This window comes from Desmodus rotundus, chromosome 13 (genome assembly GCF_022682495.2).
Source record: "Desmodus rotundus isolate HL8 chromosome 13, HLdesRot8A.1, whole genome shotgun sequence".
NCBI lineage: Eukaryota > Metazoa > Chordata > Mammalia > Chiroptera > Phyllostomidae > Desmodus > Desmodus rotundus.
Genome location: NC_071399.1, coordinates 47,983,635 through 48,007,345, shown reverse-complemented (window position 1 = coordinate 48,007,345; position 23,711 = coordinate 47,983,635). Strand labels below are relative to the sequence as shown.

The 23,711-nt window shown below is 35.2% G+C and overlaps 1 protein-coding gene across 3 annotated transcripts in view; it reads left to right on the top strand.

The window, feature by feature from the left end:
- The window catches only part of RB1 (RB transcriptional corepressor 1), a 312,963-nt gene that overhangs the window by 113,729 nt on the left and 175,523 nt on the right, over positions 1–23,711 (top strand). For all 3 annotated transcript variants that reach the window (XM_053916790.2, XM_053916788.2, XM_024569646.3), the window contains exons 5-9: positions 8,144–8,182; positions 9,525–9,592; positions 16,258–16,368; positions 19,741–19,883; positions 22,382–22,459. In XM_053916790.2, the coding sequence (XP_053772765.1) occupies positions 8,144–8,182; positions 9,525–9,592; positions 16,258–16,368; positions 19,741–19,883; positions 22,382–22,459 (439 nt within the window). The remainder of the gene's footprint in view (positions 1–8,143; positions 8,183–9,524; positions 9,593–16,257; positions 16,369–19,740; positions 19,884–22,381; positions 22,460–23,711) is intronic.

The following is a 23,711-nucleotide window of genomic DNA, read 5'->3' as shown; positions in this document are numbered from 1 at the left end:
CTTGTAGCTTCCATAAAGTTCATTTCAGTTCCTTGAGTATCACTGTAACTTTTTTACTTTGAACTCCATATCTGATAAATTGCTTGCCTCAATTTCACTTAGCTCTTTTTCTGGGGATTCCTCCTTTCCTTTTGATTGAGGGTCCTTTCCTTGTCTCCGCATTTTAGGTGACTCCTTTTTTTGTTTCTGTTTATTTGATCAATCTGTTTTGACTCCCTGTCTTCAAGTGTTGGCCTGTTGTGGTAGGAGTCCTTTGGGACGCAGTGGTGCCATCTCTTTGATCTTCTGAGTTGGATGCCCAGATATATCAACAACAAAGGAGCAAAGGTTCATAAAAGTGTAAAGAGAACAAGAATATTGTAAGAAAAGGAAAAAGAATGTAAGATGACTAAAGGAAAGAAAAATGACTTTAAGAGGGTCGAGTGAGGAGAGATAATAAGTTTAGGGATTAGAAACAAGGCAAAGAAAGGGAGAAAATAGAATTTAAAATGTAAATTAAAAAGGGAAGGCAAAATAGAGTAAGAAAAGTGAAGAGTATAATATGAGGTTTGAAATAAAAAATAGTGAAACAATAGGAGCAGAAATGAAATAAAACAACAGCAGCAATATCAGTGACAAATGAGCACATAAAAAAAGTTGGAAAGAAAATGAGAATATTATTAGGAAAGAGAAAAAAGAGTATGTGGCATCTACAGGAAAGAAAAATGTCTTTGAGAAGTTAGAGGGCAGAGAAATTATAACAGTAAGGAATAGATACCATGCTAAGAATGTGAAAAAGGGAAACAAATTTTAAATGAAAATAAGAAAGGGCAGAGAGAAGGCAAAATAAGTAAGACAGGGGAAGAGTAAACAATGAAATTTGAAAATAAAATAGTGAAGAAATAGGATTAAAATGAAGAAAAACATAAACAACTGCAATATCAATGATAAATGAGCAAAGGTTAGTAATGGTGAAAAGAGAGCAAGAGTATTCTAAGAAAAGGAAAGAGAATGTGAGATGACTAAAGGAAAGAAAAATGATTTTGAGAGGATAAAGACAGGAGAAATAGTAGTAGTAAGGAATAGAAACACGACATAGAATGGGAAAAAATAAAATTTAAAATGAGAATAAGAAAGGGAAGGAAGAAGGCAAAATGTAGTATGGCAGGGGAAGAGTAAAATATGAGATTTGAAATAAAAATAAAATTTAAGAAAGTTAAATAATAGGAATAAAATTTAAGAGATAGAAAAATGTTTAAAAAGCTATGCAAGAGAAAAAATTATGTAAATATTATAAAAGAATGTGGTGGAATTCATCTTAGCAGAGTTTGGTGTTTGTCATCTTCTTCTGGAACTGACTCTGGTAATGTCAGATGGTGTTCCTGTCTAGCTCTAGGCAGCCTATTCAAGGCTGCAAGTTGTCCACAGTCTGTGGCTATCTCCTTTAGGCTTGGCTGCATCCTGGCTGGTCCTCACTACTGTGCCCTATTGGCTTTTTATCAGCCCAAGGCCCAGTGATGGGTCATCTAATGTCCAGCAGCATTGCAGTTACCCCCTCCACCTGCCTAGAAGGGGCTACTTGTACAATTCGGTGGATGGGATCTCCCCAGGGGCACTGTTCAGTCTTCAGGATAGATTGTGTGTGTGTTCCCCTGCGTCTGGGGCACACATCTTGGTCTGACCCAGGTTATTTCCTATAATGTCTATTAGTGTCTGATGAATTAGCTGTCCATTTTATGTCAGGAGCCAATCTGACATAAAATGTAAGAGGGTAAGCTCTTTCCTGAGTGGCATTGATGGCAGTTCTGTGTAAAAGCTAAGACTGGACCAGGGCCCTGAATTCCCCTTGCCGTGTCAATTTCTGCACTCTCAGTGCAGCTTTTTTCATTGAAATAGGGCCAAAGGAACGAACCTGTTCTGTCATGGCTGAGAAAAGTTCAGATAGGCCCCCTTGCTTTTTCCCTTCTTTCCCCTTTGGATATATACCCAGCAGGGATTTTTGAGCCTGGCTTCACTGTTCTGCAGAGCTTCCCAGTTGGATGTGGTGCTTGTATTCCTGCAGGAAGGGATGCTGGGGACTGTCTTCCCTTCCCAGAGGCTTTTACTGTGCAGGGGAGTGGGGTCTGCCTGGTTGCAAAGAATCTTGGGCACTCAACTGTTTCCCATCTATCTCTCAACCCACTGCCCTTGCAGGTGATACGGTCCCAAACTCTCCATTCTGCATAGCCCCTGGCTTGCTAGCTGTGCCAAGCAGGGGCCCAGCAGTCCCTTTGCTGTGCCACTTTCTGAACACCCTGCCTTGCTGGATTCAGGGAACGAACTGCACTTTCAATCTGGTCTCTTTGCTGGCAGAACAGCTGCACTCGTGGTCCCTGCCCAGCTGTACTTCAGCTCTCCTATTTTATTTATTTATTTATTTTTATATTTCTTAGATGTCTGGGAACTAATATAACAAAATAGGTCTGAAGTGACATACTTAGTAACAAAAGTCAACTTTCCTTTTAAAACCAATGTGGCACCACACTGCAGTACTGTCACTGTCCAGTTCTCTGTGAGTGCCACCTCCCCCCAAAACAAAAAGTCTCTCTTGTCACAGCTGGCCATAGTGTGCTGATGCCTCCAACCAACCCAGGCAGCCCCTGATTGTTTTTGAAGTTAGAGTCCCTCCCTGGCACTCTCCCATTTGGCACTACAGCTATAGACATGCTGCTCACTGAGTTTGTGTCACCTGGATATCCCAGACTCCACATATATCCTCCCAAGTCATTCCCAGTTAGGGTTGGGGGGAGTGCTTGTACAGGATAAGGCCTGCCTCTATAGAGGAGGAAGTTACAACACTGCAATTTCTGCCTGGTCTCTCCACTGCTGCAGGTACCACAAACAGGGTATTTCCACGTTAACTTATAAAATCTGGATGGTGCAGTCCTACTTCTGTACTTTTTGAGGGTCAAAACCTCACATCAGCTAAGATTCCATTGATCAGGTTACTTGTCAGAAGATCATTAGAAAATCCAAGTTGGGGGAAAGAGCAAGTGGACTCAGCTTCTGCCTACGCAGCCATCTTTCTCAATATTCATTACTGTTGTTATGGAACATTATTCCATTGTATAACTATACTGCAATTTGTCCTTTCATCAGTTTATAGATTTTTGAGTTGTATGTCTTTTAAAGTAGTTAAGAGTATAAAGGAGAGCAGTGTATATTTATAGAGTTTGTTGTATTAACTTTCTTATTTACCATTTCTTATTTTTTTCATTTGTTCCCATTGATTCATTTTATCATCTAGTGTCATTTGCTTACTTCAGTACATCTTTTATCCCACCCACCTCCTTTATGCTGCTGTTGTCACATGTTATAGGCCCAATAATATGATTATATATATTGTGTTGTTCAATTGCCTTTTACTTCAATTAGAAGAAAGAAGAAATATACAATGATACCATCTTTTATAGTAACATAATTACCTTTACCAGTGCTTTTTGTTTTTTGCACATGGATGTGAATTACTGTCTTGAGTCACTTGTTTTCAGCTTGTGGAATTTATTTTAGTGGTTTTTTTGTAAATTGAGTCTACTCTTAACAAACTTTCTGTTGTGTGGGAATGCCTTTCTTTCAATATCCCCTTTGAGATATAGTTTTGGCAGATATATGATTCTTGGTTGATGTTTTTTTCTTTCAGCACTTTGAATATGTAATCCTACTGCCTTCTGATTGTCATTGTTTCTGATGAGAAGTTAGCTGTTGGTTCCCATGTATGTGATGGAACATTTTTTCTTTGGCCACTTTCAAGATTTTTCTCCTTGTCTTCCATTATTTTTACTATAACACATTTGCGTGTGGATCTCTTTATAGTCATCCTACTTGGAATCTATAGTGTTTCTTGGGTATATAGAATAACGTTTTTAATCAGATTTGGGAAACTTTCCACCATTCTTTAAATATTATTTCTACTTCCCCTCCAACTTTCCCTTCCCCTTCTGGTACATTTTGGTTTCCCATACTTCTGTAAGCCTCTTCATTTTTTTTTTTCATTCTTTTTCTCTTTATACTTCAAACTACACAATCTCTTTGAATCTCTTTTAAGTTTAGTGATTTAATTCTTTCTTCTTTCAGCTCAGTTGTACTGTTGAGCTCCTCTAATGAGTCTTTCATTTTAGTTATTGTACCTTTCAACTCAAATTTCCATTTTTTTTTAAAATAATTTATGTCTCCTTTTAGATAGTCTCTATTGGATGGGACTTTGTCAGCATATAGTTCTTTCTGCTTTAAGCCTGGTTTCCTTTAGTTCTTTGAACGTATTTATAAAAGGTGCTTTGAAGTATTTATTAATTATGATACCTGGGTTCTTTAAATGATGTTTCTATTGTCTGCATTTTCCTAATGTAGAGGTCATGCTTCATATTTCTTTTTGAATACTGCCACTTTTGATAACATTTTGGTAACTCTGGATAATGATTCTCCTTTATCCTGGGCCTTGCTGTTGTTGTTTTCTTGTTTATTTGTTTAGCAACTTAGCTGTACTAGTTCAGTGAAGTCTGTTTCTCCCATAGTGTATAGCCTCTGATATTGCTCCTCCATGTAACCTTGGATATGTGTCCAGTCACTCTGAGATGATAGTGGTTTTAGCGGGGCTCTCTTTGACTAATTTTTTCCCTGATCTCTCTTGTTAAAGTGAACTGCCTCTATTGATATATCACCTAGCTGTTACTTTCTACTAATTGCTGAATGATTGCTTGTTGTTTTTGATAATGTCCCGTGTAACAAATTTTTCCACAGTCTGATTCCTTTAAATTTGGCTCCCTTTGCAGGATTAGTCTTTGAGTGTAGTCCTGAGGCTTGTTCTGATCTCAGGAGAGCTCTTCTTAGCTTCCTGCCCCCACCCCCCAACCCCTGGTTCTATCTTAGATGATCTAGGATTTAGCTTGTTGCTGTCATATAGCTACCAGCCTCCTCTTTCTTACACCAACATCTCTATTGTTTTCAATAGTGCTTTTAGCTTTGATTGTCTCTACACTCTGTTCCAGATGAAGTTCATTCCCTTGGGGAGAGCTTTAGAGCTCTCTGTTTTTAAGGCCTACCTCTATCCTGGGCAATACTTCTGTGCCACTGCTCAAATGATCAGTGTGGGGACAGCATCTTCTTTTTTGAAGTAACACATCTGTTTTAAAAGTGAGGCACTGAAAAGGGGCTATGGCCCCTTTTCTTCTCAGATTGCCTTAATTGGTTGGAACCTCTGTCTTATCAGCTAAGAGGGACAAGGGAGGTCATGGCTCCAGTATTCTTGATCTGCTCTTCCAGGGTCTCTTGTCCTGTGAATGGAGAGGAAGGGAGTCCCAGACCTCTCAGCTAGTCTTGCCTGGGATAGACCCTTTGAACACAGAGCTGAAGAGAGAGGGAGTCTTGTGTCTTGGCTGCACCTGTCCAGGTGAGAGCTTTGTAAATGCTAGGCTAGAGAGGAGGAGAAAGTGAGTTTTTCCTTGAATTCCACAGACTGCCATTGTTCTTACTAAGATTTAGTAGCTTTTCTTGAAGAAATGTTCCTTTTGGGGGGGGGGGGGGCTTTGTATTACCTTAGGAAAATTTCTCAGAGACTTCAAATGTTTGTTTTTTAAGAAATAATTTTCACCAGTTATAGTTATTACATTGGAAACAGTTCTTTAGAGATTCTTATTTTGTCATTCTGGAAGTCATTGTTCTAAAAAAAAAGGATACTTTATAGTACTTTTTCGTTTGTATCATTTTAGTGAGACTCTTAGTTAAATAGGCTTTTATGACCTGATCTGGGATTCTGATGACTCAAGATTTGATTACAAATGTATTCTTTTTTTTTTAATATATTTATTGAGTATGCTATTACAGTTGTTCCATTTCCCCCCCCTTCACTCAACTCCATCCTGCTTACCTGTTCCCTCCCATATTCCCCCCCCTATAGTTCATGTCCATGGGTCATACATGTAAGTTCTTTGGCTTCTACATTTCCTATACTATTCTTACCCTCCCCCTGTCTATTTTCTACCTATCATTTATGCTACTTATTCTCTGTACCTTTCCCCCCTCTCTCCCCCTCCCACTCCCCTGTTGATAACCCTCCATGTGATCTCCATTTCTGTGATTCTGTTCTTTTTCTAGTTTTTTGCTTAGTTTGCTTTTGTTTTTGTTTTAGGTGTGGTTGTTAATAACTGTGAGTTTGCTGTCATTTTACTGTTCATATTTTTTATCTTCTTTTTCTTAGGTAAGTCCCTTTAACATTTCATATAATAAGGGCTTGGTGATGATGAACTCCTTTAACTTGACCTTATCTGAGAAGCACTTTATCTGCCCTTCCACTCTAAATGATAGCTTTGCTGGATAGAGCAATCTTGGATATAGGTCCTTGTCTTTCATGATTGGAATACTTCTTTCCAGCCCCTGCTTGCCTGTAAGGTCTCTTTGGAGAAATCAGCTGACAGTCTTATGGGAACTCCTTTGTAGGTCACTGTGTCCTTTTCTCTTGCTGCTTTTAAGATTCTCTCCTTCTCTTTAATCTTGGGTAATGTAATTATGATGTGCCTTGGTGTGTTCCTCCTTGGGTCCAGCTTCTTTGGGACTCTCTGAGCTTCCTGGACTTCCTGGAAGTCTATATCCTTTGCCAGATTAGGGAAGTTCTCCTTCATTATTTGTTCAAATAAGTTTTCAATGTTTTGTTCTTCCTCTTCTCCTTCTGGCACCCCTATAATTCGCTGTTGGAACGTTTCAAGATGTCCTGAAGGTTCCTAAGCCTCTCCTCATTTTTCTAAATTCTTGTTGCTTCATTCTCTTGTGGTTGGATGTTTCTTTCTTCCTTCCGGTCCACAGTGTTGATTTGAGTTCCAGTTTCCTTCCCATCACTCTTGGTTCCCTATACATTTTCCTTTGTTTCTCTTAGCATAGCCTTCATGTTTTCATCTAATTTGTGACCAAATTCAACCAATTCTGTGAGCATCCTGATTACCAGCATTTCGAACTGTGCATCTGATAGGTTGGCTATCTCTTCGTTGCTTAGTTGTATTTTTTCTGGAGCTTTGATCTGTTCTTTCATTTGGGCCTTTTTTTTTTTGTCTTGGCCCGCCTTAGATGTTCACCAGGGCCGGGTAATGCTGGTCGCTGAGCTGTGATGCTGTACGTGGGGGAGGGGCCGGTAGGGAGCAATGGCACTTGCTCCACTCTCTGCCAGGTTTCAGTCACTCCCTCCCCTACCCACAATCAAACTGGGGCCTTCTAGCACTGATTCCCGAGTGGGTGAGCTTGTGTAAGCTCTAAGCTCCTGTGGGTCTCTCCCAAGGACCTCTCCTGTGAAGCTGGGAGTTTCTCCTGCTGTCTCAACCCCCATGGGTGTTTTCACTCAGAAGTTTGAGGCTTTATTTCCCAAGCTGGGTTGCATGGTCTGCTTCACTTCCCCGCTGTTCCTCCCGGTTTATCTGTGCACAAAAGTGGGGCCATGGGGTCTACTAGCTGTCGCACTGCCTGCCCCGTTTGTCCCACAATCCGCCACAACTCTGGATCCAGCAGCGTTGCCCAAGTCCTCTCCACCCTGGCTGCCTGTCTCCGCCCCTCCTACCAGTCTGTCTGAATGTTTCTTGGTTGTCGGACTTATGTGTGGTTTGATTTTCTGTCAGTTCTGGTTGTTTTTTTGTTTTTAAATTGTTGTTGTCCTTCTTTTGGTTGTGCGAGGAGGCGCAGTGTATCTACCTATGCCTCCATCTTGGTTCTCACAAATGTATTCTTAGTTATACAGGCACATATGAAGATCATTTCTTTTGTAATTAGATATTACAATGATGTGTGTGAAATGTCATAAATCGGAGAAATCTACTTCTACTTCACTTTATAATGCTATACTTTTTGTTTTTAAAACATATACCTCCTAAAATAAGATTAAGAAAGCATGGTAAGAATAGTATAGGAAATGTAGAAGCCAAAGAACTTACTTGTATGATCCATGGACATGAACTGGCCAGGGGGATGTTGGTGTGGTGGTGCAGGACGCAGGGGAATAAAGGGGGGAAAATGGGACAACTGTAATAGCATAGTCAATAAAATATATTTAAAAATAATCAAAAATAAAAGGAATAAAATTGATTTCTAAATTATGAAAACAATTACAATGTAAGTTTTTAAAAAGCCATAATATTAATTTTTTTTTCAGGACATGTGAACTTATATATTTGACACAACCAAGCAGTTTGTAAGTAGTACAGAATATGTTATTTTTTACTTTCTGGTTTTTTTCTTTAAGATTTTTCTGTACTGATCCCAAACATGTTGAGAGGGAGAACTAGTAAGGTGGAAATTGATTCAGTGCAATGTATCATCAACTCTGAGAAAAATGCAAACCATTGACTAAATTTTTATTGAAGGTATATTACAGACATTTTATTTATCACCTAAGACTCAGAGCATAATTTTTCTGTAAGAATAAATATGAAAATCTATATTAAGATCTCTATAGAGTTTTCTTTGGAAAAAGAATGAGTAGTATAAAATTTTCTGCCTCATTCAAATAGTAGTATTGAAAGTGATTATAAAGGGAAGTTGTATATTTAATAATTAGTGATTAATTATTAATTTTACTTGTTAATTCCAAAGTGAATGGCTGTGGAAAATTACGGCATAATGTTAAATTGATAAAGTAGAATAACTGAAACCTGTATTTTTCTGCTTACTGTGTTGATTTTAATTACTGGGTTGGCCAAAAAGTTTGTTTTTTTCTGTAAGGTGGCTCTAGGAGCACTTAGTTGTCATTAACTTCATTTGAGACAATTTTGTTAGATTGTATTGTGACAGCTGTCCTATCAGCATTCGTTTTAAAAAAACATCAAAGTTGGTGAATGTTTGTATAGCCATTTTAATATTGAACATAGAAGAAACATTTTTGGCATATTATGCTTTATTATTTCAAGAAAGGTAAAAATGCAACTGAAATGAAAAAAATTGTTCATTGAATGTGCTATGACTGATCAAATGTGTCAAAAGTGGTTTGCAAACGTTTCATGCTGGATATTTTTCACTGGACAATGCTCCATGGTTGGGTAGACCAGTTGAAGTTGATCAAATGGAGACATTAATTGGGAACAATCAACATTATACCTCATAGGAGATAGCCAACCTACTCAAAATATCCAAATCAATAAAGTTATTGGTAAAAAGAAAAAAATATATCTTTTCTTTTATGGAAAAAATGTGATGGACTTTTTGGCCTACCCAATACAAAAGAAAGAGCAGAAAATATTAAGTAACTAGAAACTAAGTGCAATTTAGTATACTGTTTCCTGTGCATATTTTTAGATTAGCATTGAGATATTCATTTTTTTTAATGAAATGTATCCTGCTATGGGCAAAATACAAATACTTTGCTATGAACACTGACTGAGACAAAGTAGTAAGTTTATGTGTAAATTATGCATTTAAATGGGCTATATTCCATTATATAATCAACTCAGGTCTATAATTTTAAAAAAGGGGAAAAAATCAGGTGTAGTTGGTAAGCTTTTATAAAATTGGCTTTCTTCTTTCTATTTGTTTACTAGGATTTCTACCGAAATAAATTCAGTGTTGGTGCTAAAAGTTTCTTGGATCACGTTTTTACTAGCTAAAGGTAAAGTCATTATGTTTGTTATATGCTAATGTTTTGATGTAATAATTGATAATTCTTCTAGACTGAGCTCAAAGTTTTATTCAATTTAATGTTTTCTCCCCAAGTGTCATGCCCAAATCAATCCCAATTTCTTGTGTGAATTGTTAACTGTTAGTAAATTCTTATAGTTCTGTTATTGGAAGTAATACTGAAAATAATCTCATTTCATTTCTGTTCGTAACATCCATTCCTTCCATCTTTCTCTTTTTTAAGGAATAATCTCACTGTTTTTATAAAAATGATATATACTTAAAAGAATTTAAACAATACAGCAAAATGTAAAAAAAAAAACCCTAGAAAAGATAACCTACCCAAAACTCATGCCAAAATAATCATCATTAAAATTATGGGAATACCCAAAGCAATATACAGATTTAATGTGATCTCCATCAAAATCCCAATGACATTTTTTAAAGAAATAGAACAAAAAAATCATCAGATTTATATGGAACCACAAAAGACCCCAAATAGCCAAAGCAATCCTGAGAAAAAAAGAATGAAGCTGGAGGTATCACACTAAATGACTTGAAATTATACTACAGAGGAACTTAATCAGAACAGCATGGTATTGGCCAAAAATTAGTCACACAGACCAAAAGAATAGAATTGAGAACCCAGAAATAAAAGCAGATGTATATGGGCAAATAATTTTCAACAAAGGAGCTAAAAACATACAATGGGAAAAAGAAAGCCCCTTCAATAAGTGGTGCTGGGTAAATTAGAAAGCCACATGCAAAAGAATGAAACTAGACAACAGTGTGTTCTTTGTATAAAAGTTATTTCTAAATGGATCAAAGACCTAAATATAAGATCTGAAACAATAAATTACATAGAAGAAAACATAGGTACTAAGCTTATCAACATTGGTCTCAGAGAGGATTTTATGAATTTGACCCCAAGACAAGAGAAATAAAGGCAAAAATAAATGAATGGGACTATATCCAACTAAAAAGCTTCTGTACATCAAAAGAAAACACCAACAAAACAAAAAGGCAACCAACTGAAAGGGAGAAGATGTTTGCAAACAACAGCTTCAAGAAGGCATTAATATTCAAAATATATAAAGAACTCATACAACTCAACACCAAGGAAACAAACAATCCAATTCAAAAATGGGCAAAGGACCTGAACAGACTTTTCTCCCAAGAAGACATACAAATGGGTGACATGTATGTGAAAAGATTCTCAATTTCACTAGCTATTAGGAAAGTGAAAATCAAAACTATAATGAGATACCACCTCACACCTGTTAGAATGGCTGTCATCAACAAGACAAGTAATAACAAGTGCTGGAGAGGTTGTGGAGAAAAAGGAACCCACATTGCTGCTGGTGAGAAGGTAAACTGGCACAGACAGTATGGAAAACTGTGTGGAGGTTCCTAAAAAAATTAAGAATAGAGTTACCACGATATAGTAATTCCTCTCCTAGGTTATCTAGGTTACCCCCCAAATTTGAAAACATTTATTTGCAAAGATAAGTGCACCCCTGTGTTGATTACAGCATTACTCATGGTGGCCAAAACATGGAAACAACCCAAGTGTCCTTTGATAGATGATTGGATAAAGAAGATGTGGTACATACATGCAGTGGAATACTACTCAGCCTTAAGAAAAGATGAAATACTGCCATTTGGGACCACATGGATGGACCTTGAGGATATTATGCTAAGTGAAAAGTCAGTCAAAAAAGCTAAGAACCATATGAATTCATTCATATGTGGAATATAAAACTGAAACTCATAGAAACAGACATCAGTATGGTGGTTGCCAGATGAAAGAAGGTGGGGATATTGTAAAGGGTAAAGGGGCCAAATATTTGCTGACTCAAGATGATTTGACTTTTGGTGGTGGGCACACAATGCAATACACAGATCATCTATCATGGAAATATACACTTGAAACCTATATAGTCTTATTAAACAATGTCACCCCAATAAATTTAACTAATTAGAATGGTTAATTAAGGCTACAGCTTTTAGATTCAGTTTAAAAAATAAAATAAAATTATGAGATTGTAATTCCAGACATAGTTTTTGTGCATACATTCTGGTAAAAAATAAGGTGGGTTTATGAGTATATTCACAAACAGATTAATTTTCTAAAAATAGGGTCAGATTTTAGTGCAACATTTAAAATATAAAACTGAATTTTACAGAAAAATATAAGTGAGAGGAATGGAGGGAATTGCTTAGTTTAGGTAAATGTTTTCTTACTTAAACTGTATTATTCCTAAAATATTTCTCTAATGTTATGAAAAATATTATGAAAAAATTAAAAGGTTAGAATCTTTATTTTATTTAATTTTGTGTTTTGATATAAAGTAGTATATATTAATCTGCTTTGAAGGAAAAAGTGCTAGTATTCTTACTCTTCTTGTTACCTCTTTATTCTTTACTTTCAGATTTGCTTATTTTATTGCTATTGTTACATTATAAAAAAGTATAACATTTACATTCTATTCAGTAATTATAATTATTAATTATCACACTTACTTAGTCTTATTTCTATATTTAAAGGGATTCTAAGATTATGATTCCTGTATCCTAACTTCTCCATTTCTGATTTCTTGGCATCTCCATTTCTGACTTCTTTATTTTGGTTCATTCTTACCTGGCTGGAGTTTACTATGAAGGTGTTTTCTCAAAAGAGTGCCATATTTGGCCTCACATTTTCTCTGTTTGAAATGTTTGTGAATAATGGTCATGGTATTTATACTTGAAGGACAACTTGGATGTGTCTCCTATTCTTGTATCTTGTTTGTCTTCCTACAGACACTGTTTTCTAGTGTTGAACATTGTTGAGAAATCTGAGTCTCACTTAATTTCCTCCTCCTCATTTACTTCCTGTATACTAGTAGAATTTTTTTAAATTTGAGGTTTAACACAGTAACTAGGGTATCTCTTGATTTTTGTTATATTTATTAGTTTTTCTTGGAAGTAATCCCTTTGTAAACTGAAGTTCTTTTTTCAGATAAATCTTAACATACAACATTTTAAAATAAAATTTTATTCAGTTAGGTTAGTACCTATTCTATATTTTGTTATGTTTTAGAAACATTATCTTATTTTGGATTGTTTTTGTCCTACACATTTACTATCTTCTCTGATATTCTTTTCTTTTAAAAAATATTTACAATTACAGTTGACTTCTCATACTAGTCTAATCTTTGGTGTTTTTCTGATGTATTAACTATTTTTATCTCAAGGCTTTCTTCTGTTTTGAGCTTAACTATGTTTGTAATGGTGTTATTTGGTCCTCAAGTTTTTCTTAGGTTGTCTAGCTCCTTTTTTTTAATAAAATCTGTTCTTTTAAGTTAGTGTAAGGACTCATAGGACATTTTCTTGTGATAGATTGTCTTCCAGATTGGCTTTTCTATCTGTATTTTCTCCTTCTATGTTGTGATTATATTTTTTCTTTTCTGTATTATGTTTGCATAATAATCTCTGTGCTTCCCCCCCTCCCCATGTAAGTAGGACTTCATGTGACAGCCATGACGTGTTCTGTTTTCTCTGAGGTGGTGGAAATAAATCTTCCTTTACTCACTTTGCACATTATCTGTGACTTGTGTTTCCCCAAAGAGTGATAATATATCATTCTTTACCTCTATGATATGTCATAGTAACTTCTAAATATATTACAAACATATTTTTGGACCATTCCTATGGCTCTATAAAACCTACCTGGTTCAGTGTTACCTATTTTATGACAGTTTCTACTCCATCCACATTTGTTGGGATTATTAATGGTTTAGTGGTCTCATACCAAGAATATAGAAAGTGAGTCAAACATCTCTTTTAAAAATAATGCACAACATAGAGCCATAAAGAAATATGTGATAGCTATATTTGATCATGATTTATATATTTTATGTAGCTATATGGTTTTTCCTTAGGTATTTATTATATGCATTTTTTTCTTTACAGCTCTCTAGTTGTATAGTTATTGTATTAACTTTCAGGATTTTGTACAAACTAATTAATTTATAGATGACTTTACAATTATATACTACTTTTGTTATTTCTTAATGGCTTTGGTTATTGTAATATTTGGGGGTGTTTTTCAAGTGGAAAATATATGAGAATTGATAAATAAATAGAATAAATAAAGATTAGCATGTATCATACTTCAAAATTATTTTCAGAAGTAATAAATTCTATAGCTCTTACTAATACTGGAAGTAAGTTTTAAAAAGCAAAAGTCAAAATATTTTAGACATGGGGACTAAATTATAGTAATAATATCTAAATATAAAATTATTGATTTCTGGTCAAGATGGTGGCATAGGCAGACATGGCTCGCCTCTTTGCCAAAATCACATCAAAATTACAACTAAAATATAGAACAACCATCACTCAGGAATGTCAGATATTGAGATTGGAAGTCTGACAACTACAGAATCAAGTTAATGGAAGTTAGACAACTACAGAATTAAAGAAACCACATCCATCTAGACTGGTAGGAGAGGCACAGACATGGAATGGGCTGGTCCCACACCCACACGGATAAAAATTTGAAAGGGATATCTTGGGAACGAGGAGTCCCAGATCCACACCAGGCCCCCTAGTCCAGGATTCCAGTGCCAGCAAGATAAATCCCTACAACTCTTAGCCAGGCTGCAAAAAACAGCAGGAATTAAGTTGGTGGAAGAAACTGCTGGAGCCCCAAGCAGTTCCTCTTAAAGAACCAACACACAGACTCACTCCATCTGAGCTCTAGCACCAGTGTAGCAGCTTGAAAGGCATCAGTGGGATACAGAGAGAAATGAAGTTTCTGGTATCAGAGTAAGCAGAGGCCATTGTCCCTTTGCTAAACCATCCCACCACAACCATCCTGACAGCATCAGGTAAGCTGGTGCTATATCTGAGACTCCATTAACCTATTGACCCAGCTTGGAGATCCCTAGAGGTTCTGCTCTAGAGCAACTTACAGGCCCACAAAAGCTGTTTTTCCATAAGAATGGCTGGTCTTGGCTCCTAAGTCCTAACAAACAAGCAACAGCTGGCTTCAGTGAGCCCTAGCAGCAGCCAGATTAGATTCACAGATTGGTTCCCCTGGAAATCTCCAAGCCCAGCACCAGTAGCAGACATCTCAGATTGCTTTAAAGGTCAGGGAGGGTGGCCCCAGGCAAAACACAGGTGGGGGCTGACCTTGGCCTGCAGCACCTGGGAAACTCTAGGGCCAGTCCACCCAGTGGACAGTTAGAGACCACGCCAGAGCACTATCACCCTGCCCCTGCACAGCTAATTCTCCATGGAGGGCAGAGGTTGGTGGTCAGTGATCAGTCATAGCCAATCCTTACAGCTGACTGGCCTGGGTAAATCCTTCCCATTGATCTTCCTATAGCAAAAGGCTCAACAAGAGGAGGGTATACTCAGCCCACAAGGAGGGCGCTTCTCAAGTACCCAACTTGGGTGATAGGGGAGTCTGTGCCAGTGGACACTACAGGACATCTACTACATTAGGCCACACTACCAAGACACAGAGTCAAAGCAGCTCTAACTAATACATAGAAACAAACACAGGGAGGCTGCCAAAATGAGGAGAGAAAGAATCATGGCCCAAATGAAAGAACAGATCAAAACTCCAGAAAGAGAGCAAAACGAAAGGGAGATAAACAATCTATCAGATCCAGAGTTGAAAACACCGGTTATAAGGTTGTTCAAAGAACTTAGTGAGGACCTCAGAAGCATAAAAAGACCCAGTCAGAAATGAAGGATACATTAATTGACATAAAGAACAATTACAGGGAATCAACAGTAGTGTGGATGAAGCCAAGGACCAAATCAATGATTTGGAAAATAAGGAAGCAAAAAAACCATGCAGAACCACCAGAAGAAAAAAGAATCCAAAAAAACCGAGGATGATATAAGCAGCCTCTGGGACAACTTTAAGAGTTCCAACATTTGCATCATAGGGGTGTCAGAAGGAGAAGAGGAAGAGCAAGAAATTGGAAATCTATCTGAAAAAAATAGTGAAAGAAAACTTCTGTAATTTGATGAGTGAAGGAAATAGACATGCAAGTCCAGGAAGCACAGAGAATCCCAAACAAGGTGGATGCAAAGTGGCCCATTCCAAGACACATCATAATTGAAAGACCAAACGTTAAAGATAAAGAGAGACTCTTAAAAGCAGCAAGAGAAAAGAAGTTAGTTATCAGATGGCTCCAGATGGGAGGGGGTCAGGAGAGAATGGGTAAAGAGGTGAGGGGATTAAGAAGTACAATAAGTAGTTACAAAATTGACATGGGGATGAAAAGTATAGTATAGGTAATGGAGTTGCCAAAGAACTTATACCCATGACCCATGGACATGAAGAATGGTGGAGGATTGCCTGAGGGACTAGTGGGTGCTGGGTGAACTGGGGCAAAGGGAGAAAAATCAGGACAACTGCAATAACCTAATCAACAAAATGCAATTAAATATAAAATTCTCATTGTAAATGTATACCTTATTTTTAATTTAATAACTTTATATATTTTTGTATATATCAGATCTGACTGAGCTTTTAAAGAAAAAACTTTAACATGGTTGTAGTGATTATTGATACATCCATACTGACAATTTTTCCTGATGTAAAGATCTCAATCTCTAACTTTATTTTAAAATGTGAATCTTTTTTATATTCAGGAGAAGTATTACAAATGGAAGATGACCTGGTGATCTCATTTCAGTTAATGCTGTGTGTCCTTGACTATTTCATCAAACTTTCACCTCCTGCATTGCTCAAAGAACCATATAGTAAGTATTTTAAATATTTTGTGCTCCTTCTTCCTCATTAAACAGTTGCTTACTGAATGTCTAATGTGTCCAAAAAGCGATTTTAGAGACTAGGGTATTGTAATAAATAAATGAGACATGGACTCTGCCCTCAAGTAGTGTATAATTTATAGAAGGAGGATTAAGACAAGTAAGCAAATAAGTAGAGTATATGGTAGAAAGTGGTCTGGGCCAAAATACCAGCAAATGCTATGGAAGTTCAGAAAATGAGAAACTTTTCCTAGCTGGGGAAGAGCAAGGAACACCATATAGAAGAGGTGACATTTGAATTGAGTGAAAAGAGTAGTTAGTATTTGAGTGTTGTGGTAAGTTGGAGGGACGGCATTCCCAGTAAAGAAAAAAAAACAACAGACAAGGCACAGATATGAATGAAACTGCATGGGAAAGAGTGGTTTATTCTTCAGGAACAGATTACGTTTTTATCATTGGGTGCTATAATGATTATGTGACTAATTTTTTTTGCATATGAACTGTATTTATCTATTTCTGTAGGTGATGAGATGGGAAATGTATTTAAGTAAAAGTAACTACTACTAAAATAATTAGATATTATTAAACAAAGATGAGTATATTGCTCTCAGAATGGAATTGTTTCCTGTGATAGCATCATGAGTAAATTTTCAAAATGAATAACTATACTACAGCAAAATGTAAACTTAACTAAGACTAAACTGATTCCTTTGCTCCAAAAATGATGAAAGTATTGGGTTGGCCAAAAAGTCTGTTAAGCTTTTTATATAAAGTAAAAGATACATTTTTTCATTTTCACAAATAACTTGATTTGGATATTTTGAGTATGTTGGCTATCTCCTGTTATTGGCTTCTAGTGGGTAGAGGCCAAGGGTGCTGCTAAACATCTTCCAATACATAAAATAGCTGCATAACAAAGAATTATTTGACCAAAATGTCAATAGTACCAAGAAACTTCGCAAACCACTTTTGACATGTTCAGTCACAGCACCTTCTCCATACACTGAACTAATCTCTTTTGCCTTTCAGTTGCATTTTTATCTTTCTTGAAATAATAAAACATAGTATGCTGAAAATATTGCATATTTTCTTCCATCATCAATATTAAAATGGCTGCATAAAAATTTGCCAATTTTGATGGTTTTTTTTAATGGACACTGATATGACAGCTGTCACAATGCAATCTAACAAAATTATTTCCAATGTAGTTAAAGACAAGCACTCCTAGAGCCATCATATGGAAAAAACTAAAACTTTTTGGCCAACCCATTATTAATAATACTGAAAATAATGGAGGAAAGATCAAAACATAGAAGTTTCAAAGAGTTGTTGAAGTAACTGAAAAGCTGAAGTCTAATTAATCTTTGTGAACAAAAACTTCATGAAAAAAATGAAATCTGGAACAGAATTTTGAAAATTTGTTGAATATGGGTTGACAGAAAAGGCAGTCATTTGGCAGAAACAACATGCAAAACAGAGGGAGGAAAAATAGAAAGCAATAAATATATTTCAAAATTTTCTGAAATAAAAAAATTTTTATATGGGTTTTCCTCTATATTTTCAATGTTACCATGTTAATAAGTTCATATAGATGTTACTTTGGGTTGATAGGCTTTGTTCTTTTGGATAATTGCAATGTACATTTAATTCTTAGTAAGTGCAGTGTTAAAGGGAAACCAGGATGAGGTGTTGAATTGACTGAGTATGGTGCACTTTTTATTGTGGAGAATGTCAAATGAATACAAAAACAGATAATAGCATAATACACCTCCATGTATTTATCACCTACCTTCAACATGTAACTTATGGTCAACCTGTCGCCCCATCTACTGTTCAGTTCTATCAGCTATTTTATTTTGAAGCACCCTTTTGCATACAATTTCATCCTTATAAATTTTGTATGTACCTCTAAAAGATAAAGTCTTTTTAAAAAACATAATGATAGTACCATTATATCATACCTAAAAGTCAATTAATAGTGATTCCTTAATACCACCAAATATTTAGTAAGTGTTCATATTTTCAGTTGTCTTATAAAAGTAATTTAAAAATTTTTACAGTTTGACTAAATGAGAATCTAAATGAGATCTATGCTTTGTAATTGGTTGATATGCTTTTAAGAGTTCTAAAAAAGTTTTTCCTTCATCTTTTTTTCCTTGCAGTTTGTTTATTTAATAATCAAGTGGTTTGTCCTGTTGAGTTTCCCATGGTTTAATTTTTCACTGATTGCATCCTGTGGTATAGTTTAACATGTTCTTTTTTTAAAATTGTTGTTCAAGTACAGTTGTCTCCATTTTCCTGCCACTACTTTCCCCCGTCCCACCCATGCCCACCTCCCACCCTCAATCCTGTCCCCCTTTGGCTTTGTCTATGGGTCCTTCATACATGTTCCTTGATGACCCTTCCCCTTCTTGTCCCTGTTACCCTCTTCCCCCTTTCTCTCTGGTAACTGTCAGTTTGTTCTTTACTTCAATGTTTCTGGTTATATTTTGGTTGCTTGTTTGTTTTGTTGATTAGGTTCCACTTACAGGTGAGATCATACGGTATTTGTCTTTCATTGCCTGGCTTATTTCACTTAGCATAATGCTTTCATTTTTATATCCTCTTAATTTCTTGTAAATTGTTGGTTGGTCTTGTAGTCATCTGTAATCTCTTTAATAGCTGAGTCCACATTCATTTTGAATTGGAAATGCTCAAAATAATCCAGGGGATTTTTTAAAAATCACAGTTTGTTAAGGACATATGGACAAAGTGAAAGGGGTAGGTTCAAGGGTGGGAGGTGGGGAAGGATGGGGCTGGGGGGCATGGTGGGGTGAAAATAGAGACAAATGTACTTGAACAACAATAAAAAATCAGTTTATTATCATATTATTATATTGATATATTATCTTTTGAAAGTATCATAATTTACTATGGTATTTGCTAACTAAAACTTTAAAAAATTCACTTATGTTTAGACTGTATCTCGAAGTTGATTCCATAAATACTACCTTATTATTTTTAAGATACTTTAAAAGATAGAAAATAATTTCCCCTTGCAGACTGAGTAAGATAATTTAGAATTACTTTATAAGTTGGCTATTTTGCCTCATTTCATATTTGGCTTTAAGTATTTTACAGTTTCTTTTTGGACTAATTGGGGGGCAGAAGATCATAGGGGGATGGCAAAAACTGTTATCAGTACATGACTTATAATAGATATGCAATAAATAGATATAACTGTTAGCCTGTAAGTGAAATCTAATAATTCAAAGTAGCATAGTATTACTGGGTTTTTCTGATCTTCCTAGTTACAATAAAAATATTTCATTGTTTTATACAGTGGGTTTGTAATTATTTTTATCTAATTTACCATTTTTACAGAAACAGCTATAATACCTATTAATGGTTCACCTCGAACACCAAGGCGAGGTCAGAACAGGAGTGCACGGATAGCAAAACAACTAGAAAATGATACAAGAGTTATTGAAGTTCTCTGTAAAGAACATGACTGTAATATAGATGAGGTAATTTAACTTCACTTTTTTTTTAAAATAGTTAAAGTAGATTTAGATATAAGTTCTTTCTAATAGTATATATGTTTTTTGTAATGAACTTTTTTGTAATTAGTGCCAAACCTTTTTCAATAGCAAAATGTTTAGAAAAAATTTAATTTTCATACTCAGTTACTTTGATTTTAAAGAGATCAGCTGGGAGGGGGAAGGGGAAGAATGGGGGGAAAAGTGCAGATAGAGGGGTGGGGAGAAAATGCAGACAACTGTAATGGAACAACAATTTAAAAAAAAGAAACATGTCTGGTAGTTACAAAATAGACGGGGATGTTAAGAATAGTACAGGAAATGGAGTAGGTGAAGAACTTACATGCATGACCCATGGACATGAACTAAAGAGGGAATTGCTGGAGGGACGGTGGGTACCAGGCAGAAAGGGACAAAGGAGAAAAAATTGGGACAACTGTAATAACATAATCAATAAAATATACTTAAAAAACAAAGAGAGTATCTCCCTCACTCTGGAATTGTCGAAACGTAAATCAGTAAGGCAGGGGTTTTCAAATGTATTTGTTCTTTGATTCCTCTGTGATTACGGATATCCCTACTGTTTAATATATCCTGCTAAAAAAGCCCTAGTGTTTTTGGTTTAGTGATAAGTGATACCAGCATTATATTTCTGTTCAGTCTTCCATAATCACTGTCTTTCTAGATATTACATCAGATATTAATGACTGGCAAAGAATACACATAAATCCAGGAATTGCTTATCTAATTCATGGAATCTGGACTGTTGGAATTGGAAGGATTCTGGAAAATAATAGATTCTTCCTCCTTTTAGTAATGAGTGAACAGGTTTCTAAAGACTGATAGCTAGTTACTAACAGTCTAGACTTTGGGACATCTGTCACGAGTGCTTCTTTCACTATACCATGCACCTTTCACTCATAGGTTGTTATATTGTCCACAATTCACTACCAACAGATAGCTGTATGAAATGCTGCACCTTTGAAATTTCTCCGTGAACTCTGGGAAGAAATGGGAGTATTATATCAAAAATCTAGTTTAAAAAGTGTTGGAATGATTTATCAAGATGCCAGGGTTTTAGCACAGTAGCTTTTGTTAATTTCAACAAATATATAGATATAGATGTATCAACTTTATATATATATTTAGTTTTTTGGAATCACAATTTATCTTTGCTAATAGCTGACAAATGTAGTTTAAAAAAAAATTTTTTTTCTCCAGTCATTTGCTTAGTCAGTTTTCTAATTCCTGGTTGTTAATTCTCTGAATTTCAGAACTACTTGTAAAATTTCATTTCAAAAATCAGGAATAAATAATTTTTTTTACTTTTAATTTTTACTCTTTGATATAATTTAGAATCATTAATGTTTTTAAAGTATAGGTGATTAAGCAGACAACTGTAATTGAATAACAATAAAATGATTAAAAAATAAAATAAAAACTTAAAAAAGTATGGGTGATTAAAAGCTTTGTTGGTAATTGACATTAATTAATTGACACTTGATTATTTATACAGCATTTATTGGTTAGTTATATATATGGTTATATAATTATTGGTTAGTCATACTAACTGAGTAGCTAGAACTACCCACCTGTAAATAGTCTAGTTAACTGGGAATTAATTAGAAAACAAAACTAGTAAAGTGTAACAGAAGCTTATTTCTTACAACTTACTTATGAAGTAGAAGATAGGAACTGATATTAAATTATTTCCACCTTAGTAAATCTAGATTCTAAAGTTGTAAAATGAAGTTAAATGAAAGAAAGTACGTTGTTTAAAATTCTGCACCACTTTGCAAGAGTAGCATAGCCAAGAATGTAACTCCAGGTTTTCTGAGTACAGTGTTCATTTTCCATGTTAAATGTAGGATGCTTTTGCATCAAATTGCATAATTCCAGAAAACATTTTTAATTTTGAATTTGATTACTGGGTATTATTTTTGTGTGTGAAATTATTTTGTTACAAAATCAGGTTATTTTCCTAAATTTATACTAAAACAATTGACGTGATATTCCCTAAGCTAAATACTAGATGACCTGTGAGAAGTGGTCTAACATACGCTTTGGGGAGAAATTAGAGGCAGTGCAGAAAAATAAAAAGAGTCTTGGCTTTTATGTTAGGTAGATTGGGTTTAAATTCCTGCTTGCTACTTCCTAGCTGCATAACTTTGGTCAAGTTGCTTAATTTTTTTGAGCCTCCCATCTTTTCATCATTTGTTAAATGTGGAATATTGAAGTTGGTTGCAGTAGATTTTCTACTTATAAATCCCATTTCATTAAAAATTCCCAACTACACCTCCATTTTAAGACTTGAAATCTGCCTCATGTAATTTAAGTAAATATGTAATTGAATTAATTATAAATAAGTGTCACACTAGGTTGAATGTAAGTCATCGATCAAATTGTCAGTTAATACTTTTATTCTAGTGTTAATAGTGATAGATTGATTTTTTTAATTTTAATTGTCATGTAACTATCTTTTTCAGGTGAAAAATGTTTATTTCAAAAATTTTATACCTTTTATGAATTCTCTTGGAACTGTAGCTTCTAATGGACTTCCAGAGGTATCTGAAAGAAAACTTAATGAAATATTAATGTGTTTTGGGACTTTTGGGAGGGTGGGATACTTGTCTAAATTTGTTAAGATAATTTTACTGTATATTAAATAATGTTTGCTCAGGGAAAGGAATCTAAGTAGAATTGTGGTAAATCAACTTTATATAGTAAGAAAAAAACCTTTTGAATATGTACTCAAATGTATAAATAAGCAATATTTTGTAATTTATACTAGAAATTGATTTGTACTGAAATTTCTCAAAAATTTATGTGTAGGCTTTTGGATTTCTAAAATCCATTAAATATTTAAATATAACTACTGAGCACTCGGGCAGCACATATACTAAATATTTAAACTTAAATATGTACAATTACATTTGACTCTAATTTGCTTTGCTGCAAATCCTTGTGCATAGTGTCCCTGATTTAGGCCATCAGCTTTAGTGGCATTACTATATTGCAGAGCATCTCTTTTGAGTATTTTAAAAACTACTTAATTGAAAATAAATATAGTTGAAATGACTGTGATTATATTGCAAAAATGTTTTATCTCAGAGGTATGCCATCCATCCGTTTCTTTTCACATTTTGCCTTAAATGTTTTACTCTTCAATGGAAATAGAACTGAAAATTTATGTGATAAGGTAAAGTATGTGGAGAAAAGGATGTTTTAGATAAATAACAAACAGCAAGTACTCAGTGATAAAGCAGTGTTTTAGAAGCATCTGGTATTTAGTTACTAAGACCAAAAGATGTGAATTCAGATAACTGAACTGCTAATTCTGCAACCTGAATTTGTAGCTAGTCCTTGAATTAATTAATCTGTTCATCCAACAACTATTATATTAATTGCCTAATATGTGCCAGGCATTGTGCTTAGATATCATCATTACAGAAATTGAACTCATAATTACTGTTACTAAGATTCTAGTGGGAGGCACAGACCAAGAGAACATTATAGGATTCTACAAGAGTCTGATAGACATATGTACAGGATGTTGTGATATCTCTGAGGAGGGCAGCCTAATCCAAAGTAGGGCAGATAGATTTTGTGGAAAATTGTTTGGAGGTGATGATTTCTGAGCTGAGTAAGCTTTCTGAAAAATGGCATTCTTAAGGGTTGGAAATTTAAGATTCAAAGACACGGTGATATGGGATAGTTTGGTCTGTTCAGTGAACTCCAGCTACCTAAGATTGGGTTACAGACCAAAAAAGTGGTAAGATAGGGTACTAGAGAGGCAAACAGGGGCCAAATGTTGTA